Source organism: Acartia tonsa, chromosome 10 (genome assembly GCF_053477335.1).
Source record: "Acartia tonsa isolate MP-2025a chromosome 10, ASM5347733v1, whole genome shotgun sequence".
Classification (NCBI taxonomy): Eukaryota; Metazoa; Arthropoda; class Copepoda; order Calanoida; family Acartiidae; genus Acartia; species Acartia tonsa.
In genome coordinates, this window is record NC_137269.1 from 11,588,152 (window position 1) to 11,596,266 (window position 8,115).

General features: G+C 31.7%; 1 protein-coding gene across 1 annotated transcript in view; it reads left to right on the forward strand.

The window, feature by feature from the left end:
• Positions 1-1,092: 1,092 nt before the first annotated feature.
• The window catches only part of LOC145329396 (dolichyl-diphosphooligosaccharide--protein glycosyltransferase subunit 1), a 31,468-nt gene continuing 24,445 nt past the window's right edge, over positions 1,093-8,115 (forward strand). Inside the window, exons 1-11 of the mRNA XM_080173493.1 lie at positions 1,093-1,221; positions 1,843-1,916; positions 2,216-2,338; positions 3,325-3,427; positions 3,912-3,979; positions 4,375-4,493; positions 4,779-4,890; positions 5,627-5,705; positions 6,508-6,607; positions 7,009-7,081; positions 7,430-7,515. Coding sequence (XP_080029619.1) covers positions 1,147-1,221; positions 1,843-1,916; positions 2,216-2,338; positions 3,325-3,427; positions 3,912-3,979; positions 4,375-4,493; positions 4,779-4,890; positions 5,627-5,705; positions 6,508-6,607; positions 7,009-7,081; positions 7,430-7,515 — 1,012 coding nt within the window. The 5' untranslated portion in view covers positions 1,093-1,146. The remainder of the gene's footprint in view (positions 1,222-1,842; positions 1,917-2,215; positions 2,339-3,324; positions 3,428-3,911; positions 3,980-4,374; positions 4,494-4,778; positions 4,891-5,626; positions 5,706-6,507; positions 6,608-7,008; positions 7,082-7,429; positions 7,516-8,115) is intronic.

Here is an 8,115-nt window from a genome sequence, read left to right on the forward strand (position 1 = left end):
TATCGGATAGGAACTGGACGCATATTGGTACTCGAGAGGGCACCTTTTTAAATAATAGGTCTTATATACATAGATAGATAAATCTTCGTCTGCTATAAATTCCATTTTACCATGGACGGATTATTTTGTCTGATTGATTATCTAAAAATAATAAGTCTATTGTATTGTGTTTAGCAGACATATCTTTCAGCCAATCACAACTCTTGAATTCTTAAATCAACCAATAGGAGCAAAGTAGTTGGTTAGAAATGCACCAATAGCGTTACAAATTGTGTCGGTATGTGTAGGTTTGGAAACATGAATTCCACATTTACAACTTTTGTCAATATTTCTTATTAATGAAAATAAATAATCAATTTATTGTAGTAAAAAGTAACATGATGTTTTGTGTGTGTGTTTATTAAGATCTCGCTAACCGTTGGATCGGAATGGTTCTCCTTAAGTCTAGAAAAAAAACTAAAACATAGATGGTATTATGCTATTATTTTTAAAGATATTAGTCTTAAGATGGTTTAAGGCTATTTTGTAGGATGTTTCTATCAAAGTTTAGAAAATTGCTCTGCAAATTGTTAGTTTTTAAATCTTTGAGATAATATAGCAAGATTGAATTTTGTTGTACAAAGTTTTCCACCAATAAATTGTTTATTGACGTGCTTTTTAATAATATATATATTTAACCGGTTTTTCTTATTATAGATATCATACATGATCAGTGAATTATTGACAATACCTACCCAATAAAGACTTCCTTCTTCACTTATATATTTATCATTTGTAGCTAGTTTATTTACCTAGCTAGAAATATTTTTAATATTTTTACGTAGCGAAGTTACATATAATTTATTTACTTTTTATCAGTGATCTAGTTGTAATGTTTTGGCGGAAATGTGATTTTCTTGGCTGTCAATGAACACTGACGACTAAAATTGTTGTGAGATCCTGATCTATATTAAATAAATAAGCATCCAGTATAAAATTTACTTGGTCAGAAGGACTATCAGGTCATGTTACAAAAATTCAATCATGTTTTTTTGCAATAAATTTGTTTGTATTTTCATAAATGAATTTTTGTGCTTTCCTTTTTTATAGACTTGTTTTAATCCTTGTTATCACACAGTAAATCTTAATTTTTATTTCAGAAGCAACATGTTTAAGACCTCATGGTTGCTTCTTTTCCTAGTCCTGGGATATTCCAGGGCTGCTTTTGATAGCATCAATAAGGTAAATATAACTCATTAGGATTATTATAGCGTAGGTAATCTATATTCAGGGCCTGTTTGTCCCCATGGCACCAATTCAGATTAACTATTTTAAATAAAAAGAAATACAAAAACACCAATTGCCTATTGCCTAAATGTCATGTAGCTAAAAGAGTCATTTTCAGAGATTGGTGTTTAAACAAAGCCTAAAAAGTCAATTTATAACAAATTCTAAACAAAACAGCTTTAATAAAACTTTAAAAGGTTAACTTACCTACCTATATGGATGCAAAGAAAAAGATCCTTCGAATTCAGTATCCTTGTCAGAAATTCTGTAGATAAAGAATATTGAAAGCACTATAGTTTAGAAAGGGCGTGTCAACACCACCGCTTCACCCCCCTCCTCCCATCTCAAAAAATAGATACAAGCAAGAACGCCTTTCCCTTTTTCACCTTTTGAAGATTTCATAGTCACATCCCCCATCCCCCTGTTTAATCAATGTGAACGGCACTGATTGAAAGTGTTGATGTTATATATTGGCAAATTTGTTGTATTTTTCTTTTAAACCATTTTTAAATTACTTAGGTATCAAGCTTTATCATTTTGTACCTACCTATTGTGTATCATTAAATTTTTGTTAAGGATATTGTCATTAAGTCCATTGACAGAACTATTGATCTATCAAGCCAGCTGGTCAAGATTAACAACAAAATCAGGTTTGTTTATTTTCTAATTCTTACCTATCGAAATAGTTTTATTAAGTAAATATTTTTTAGTATCGAATCTACTCTATATATACGAAATGTACGTCTGTAAGTATGTCTGAATATTTGAGGGAAACATGGTTTCTTATCTCTTATTTGAAATAGACGGCTGAAATTTGTTGTGAAGATTCGTATTACTTATCAGTATATCTATTATATATTTTACTTTGACCGCTGGTCTGTCGTTCATGCTACAAAAGATAAAGATAAAGACTAAAGGTAAACTTTACATAAAACTAATCCTGTTTCAGCATAAGTTTCACTGGCACATCTGGAGCGCCTAAAAGTTTCCTGTTCGCCCTGGAAGGAGAGACTAAGAGCAAATTAAACTTTATTGGAGCTTCTCAGGGCAATGCTGATAAGACATACCTTAGGTAAGCTACACACCTACTAGTCCAGTTACATAGTTGTTTTGTTAGGTAGTAAACTTTTAGAGTATAAAACAATTGCTTTGCGGTAGGGGGGTGTCAACAACCCCCCTTAATTTGAATCAAATGGGAAAGTCTACCTCCCATTTCTTCCCATCGTGAATTACTGTGCACGCCACTGGTTTAGAATGAATACTATCAATTTAAATCCTACAATACAAAGATGCTATGTGAGGTAATATAAAAATATCTTAACACAAACTGGCCATGCCAATATCAATATTCAAATGGAATAGGAAAAATGAGAAGTATTCTTGTAAAAGTGGTTTGGTAACTTAAATGCTTTTGGAAAACTAAAATTCAGCCTTTCCCCTTCCACAAAGTTCTGTGACTTGTGTGTTGTGTCTTCTTCATTTTATAGATTACATTTTTGGTCTTCGTGTAATAAGTTACATATGTAATATTTCCCTTTAAGCTAATAATTGTGGTTTATAAGATCTGTTGCCATCTTAAATATGTTTTATATCATTAATTGTGAAAATTGCATAATTACACATTTTCAACAGCATTACGTTTTTATCATAGTAACATTAGAGGCCTCTTTGGTTAAGATTGAACAATTTTATAATTATACCTACAGAGGTTATAAATGATCATTAGAATTTTCTTTAATAAATACTAGTTATCTTATTAATAAAGATATGAACTTTTAAAGTTACGTGTGTTAATTATTGGTTTAACAGATCTATAGTATAGACAATAGATGTATATACAGAAAACTACCTCCCTTCCTTTTTCAATGACTTTATTCGTCTACTACCAAATTATTTCATGCTACTTGTGCCAATTGAAAGAGGGCACAAGGACAGTGCGATGGAGAGATACAGTTATTTAAACATTTCCCTCTCTTAGTGTTGTACTCTAATATTATTTTTTTTTCTTCACAAAAGTATTCTTTAAGTAAACAAATTTTAATTTTGTCATAATTTTAGAGTAACTGAGACCAAAGTTCAAGGACATTCGGACAAAGGTTTCTGGAAGGTTGAGTTAAGAGATGCTCTTTCCAAGGGATCTACTGCTACAGTCAACGTTGAGGTACTTTATATTTTTTCCATAATTTAGGTACCTATTGTAGTAAGGTATTATTGTCTGACGTTAAAGAACTCTGAAATTTCTTGTCTGATGTGATTGTACCTTTCAAATAAGTTTTTTAAATGTCTCAGGGTGGTTTTAAACTATTTTCCTGACCTCTCCCTTCAAAGGCTAGAAGCGAAGCAACTACCTAGTCGTTTTAAACAAGAACAAAATTCCACTCTTTCTGATATAAACCATTTCTGATAATAGTTATATGTAGTCACACAAGCCGATAAGCCCCTAGAGGCATTTAGGGGCAGTTATCTCCCCTATTAGAAACTTCATTGCTATGAAAAACCATATTGGTTAGCAAGATTTTTTGCTATACAAACCCAAAGAAAGACAAAAAGACATACACTGTAACTTTTACAGAAGGATGATTTTTTTCTGCAAACTAAAATTGAACTTTTGACATCTATAATAATGTTTTGAAACTTTTGTTTAGGTTGTACTTGGCGGAGCCCAAGAGATGTTCCCTGCTGCTATCACTCAAAAAGAAAAACAATTAGTTAGGTAGGTACCTAATTTTTTCGGAAAAAAGTATCAGTATAAGTCAGCTTGCTGGTAATGCCTAAAATATATTTGTTCTCCAAATTTCAACAATTTAAAGACTGATATCATTTTATTAGGACTGACAATCAACGATTTACTTATTATGTTTATGGATGGGTATTAGTGTAGGTACCTAGTTAGAGTAAGAAAAAACTTGTCAGGTTTATCACAAATGAAATAGAAATAGTCTCAAATACAGGCTTAAGAATCGTTAGTAATATATGGTTTTAAAACGATTATGGACCCAAAAATAAAATAAAAAGTTAAAATGGAGGTGCATTGATTTACGCACATTCTTTAGTTTTTAACTCAACTTTTATTATGTCTCTGTAAATACTTAATTTTTATTTATTTAGATATTTTGGAAATGTGTACGCCTTCTCCTCGTATCCTGTGACCTCCCAGACAACTACTGTCCAACTGGCCAGCTCTAATATTGAATCTTACACAAAAATTGAACCAGTTTCTGTTCAAGGTAATAACATTACTTAAATAAGAACTTGTTTACCTACCTATGTAACAAACTAGGTAGCTAATAAGTACTAGGTACTATTTTTAATTAAATAAAAAAAATAATCAAACAATCCCAGATAAAGTCGCTTCAAAACTTATTCTAATTCACCAAAGGCTTAGAAATCAATGATTTAGAACTTTTGGATAAATTTACAAATTTAAATATTAAAAAATACTAAAAATAATCAACTTATTAGGTATTCCTTTGTGGATGTGCATTTTATTTAACAGAATTATTTATGTTTAGATTCCATTATTAAGTACGGACCCTTTAACAACGCTGCAGCTTTTACTAATTCTGATCTTGTTATCCATGCTGAAAATAACAATCCAATGCTCGTTGTTTCAAACCTTGTCAGGTAAGCTTCATATAATTTGATCATTATTTTCTTTAATGCACTGTAATGTAACGATTAACAGTTAATTAACTACTGTGATTATACGACCTGTGCGTCATTAATTACGGTGACTTAATCTGGGACACCTGCTATACTCAAATCGGCGAAAGAGAGGTAATAACGAGGAGCTCTCATGAGACAACGTGTCAAGTAATAATGTACTTGAACTTGGGGCTTGATCTGGTCCTAGTTACTTTACAAAAGTGTCTCGTTCTACTCCAGGAGCGATAGGTCCAAACTTTAACTAACTATAGCTGATCAATCAAAACTTTATCTTAATATTTGACAACAACTTATTTTCATTTTTAAGAAAATCTTAATTTTAAACATTGCATTTCTTGCATTTAAACATTTCTTTCTAAATCAAACATATTGAATAGAAGGTAATTTTTTTCTTAGAACACTAAAATTTCCTTTCCATTGAAACAATGAATCCGTTTTATTTTGCTGGATCAGAACAATTCTAGATTTATCAGAAGAAAAAAAACAATTAGGTATATTTTACTATTTTAGACAATTTTTAAATTAACAGAAATTCACTCTTTGTTTTTTTCCCCAGGTTATGAAGATGTTTTATCAAAGACCATTTTTTGTACAGCTAACCGCAAACTGATATTCTAACATTTACCCAAAACTTTGTACCCACTACAGTTAATTCGTTCTAAAGAAGATAAATTATTCAAAGAAATAATTTCAGAATTATTGAGCTGTCAATGTGGGGAAATATTGCTATTGAAGAATCCGTTGATGTTAGACATAATGGTGCTCAGCTCAAGGTAAAATAATTTCATTGAAAAAAATTTAAAACCAAGGGGGGGGGAAGTTCTGACACTTTTGCGTAAACGGTGAGTATAGGCTTTATCTTTGGACTGAGAGGATAGGTTATTAGGGATAAAATCATTCTTATATGATGAATTTCCCCCAGATTTAAGATTTTTTGGATAGGCCTCCAGGTCCCGGAGCTCCAGGCCTCCTGGTGGTCTCTGTACAGGTAAAATTTAAAAAAAAAAAAAAAATTTTTTAAGTTACAGGTCAACTTATAAAACAAAATATGCATCTTTTTTAATATTATTCACATATTTGAAGAAAAAATATGCATATTTTGTTTTATAAGTTGATTTTTAACTTAAAAAAAAATTTTTTTTTTTTCATTTTTACCTGTACAGAGACCACCTGGAGGCCTGGAGCTCCGGAACCTGGAGGCCTATCCAAAAAATCTTAAATCTGGGGGAAATTCATCATATAAGAATGATTTTATCCCTAATAACCTATCCTCTCAGTCCAAAGATAAAGCCTATACTCACCGTTTACGCAAATGTGTCAGAACTTCCCCCCCCCCTTTATTTTATAAATAAGTTTTAAAAGCAGTATTATTTATTTCATTTTCCTAGTATCCGCCGATATAACCTAACTTATCCTTACCTTAAGAAGGTAATAAACAAACAAAAAAATATCAAACACCATCCCCTCCTTCTCTCCCTTTATTGAAGTAATATTAGGGAGAGTAGGTTCTGTATTCGACAAGCCCTTTAAAGGGAAATTACCACATCATTATAAGTACAAACTATTACTTTTCAGGGAAGCTTTTCTCGTTATGAATTCCAACGTGAGAGTTCAGGCGTATCAAGTGTAAAGAATTTTAAGACCCTGCTCCCAGCTGCTGCCAAGGATGTCTACTACAGGAAATTACTCATTTAAGTCAAATAGCGAATTTAACCAATCACCACCTATCGCTAAGTGGGGCAAAGACAGGATAAAGTATAGTTTCGGGTGTCTTTAAGCCATGAACTTGAATTTTAATTCTCTACAGACATAGTATAATCGTTAGTACTGGTTTTGTTTTGGCGAGATCTTAAACTTTGAGCAGACAACAACCTTCCCCAAGTGGTGGTGACTCATTTTGTCTGCTGGCAAATTGCTTTTTGTTCTTTAGCAGGGACTTGGCTGTGTTTATATTTCCGACGCTAATAGCTGATTTCAAAGACCCCGTACAAAATTGGGCTCATACCCTTTATATTCTTTAGCTCAGCGAGTGATCTTTGTTTCTTGTCTATTGAAATGAGAATGAGTAATAATATGACAGGGATGATATTGGAAATATTTCCACCAGCCACATGAAGGTTATGGAAGATGCTGTTGAACTTGACCTCAGGTAATCACTGGGAGGGAGGGGACATTGGACTGGAAATTACATTTTTACTTTAATTTTTAAAACAACGTTATTTTGAAAATTTTTTGTATTTGAATTTTGATTAGTTTGCACCAAAAAATGTAGGTAGGTAGTATTTAAATTTTTGACCACTAATTTTATCTACAAATGAATAATTTTGTTGATCATTCAAGATGTATATGGATTTCTCGTCTATTTTATTATCCTTAGGACAATGGAACCTTAAAAGATTTTTTTTTACCAAAGTTTATAAATTTCAATATACAAAAAAAATCATTGTAAGAAGATAAAATATAATATGTTTATGTAATTATTATTATTATTATTTAGGCCAAGATTCCCTCTGTTCGGTGGATGGAAGACTCACTATGTGGTTGGATATAATGTTCCCAGCTATGAATATCTTTACTACAAAGGTACATAAAGGGTGTGCAAAAAAAAATGCGGACCTTTTTAAAATTTAGATTGCGCGGCTTGTGTTAATAGTAGAAAAACGTTATGCATACCATTAGAACCGTTATGAAGTCTATTTTTTAGAAATATAAAAACGATTCCTATGCTACATATGGTTTAGGAGCTATAAGGTAAAATGTCCCAACTGGCTTAAAACTTGACTTGCGAGTAAATCATTAAAGATTAAATTAAAGGGTATGCCAATAAAAATATGTACATTTTTAAAATTCTAATTGCTCAGCTTGTGTTAATAGTAGAAAAACGTTATGCATACCATTAGAACCGCTATGAAGTCTAATTTTTGGAAATATAGAAACGGTTCCTGTGCTACGTATAATTTATGAGCTATGTGGTAGAATGTCCCCACTGAATTAAAACTTGACTTGCGAGTAAATCATTAAAGATTAAATTTTTCCACTTTTCTCACATTTATCAATAGAGCTCCTAAACTAAAAATAGTACAAAAATCGTACTTATATTTCCAAAAAATAGAGCCTACGGAAATAAGATTAGCTCTCACCTGGTCTGGGTAGAGATGTTGTCTGTGTCCAGCCTCCACGGGT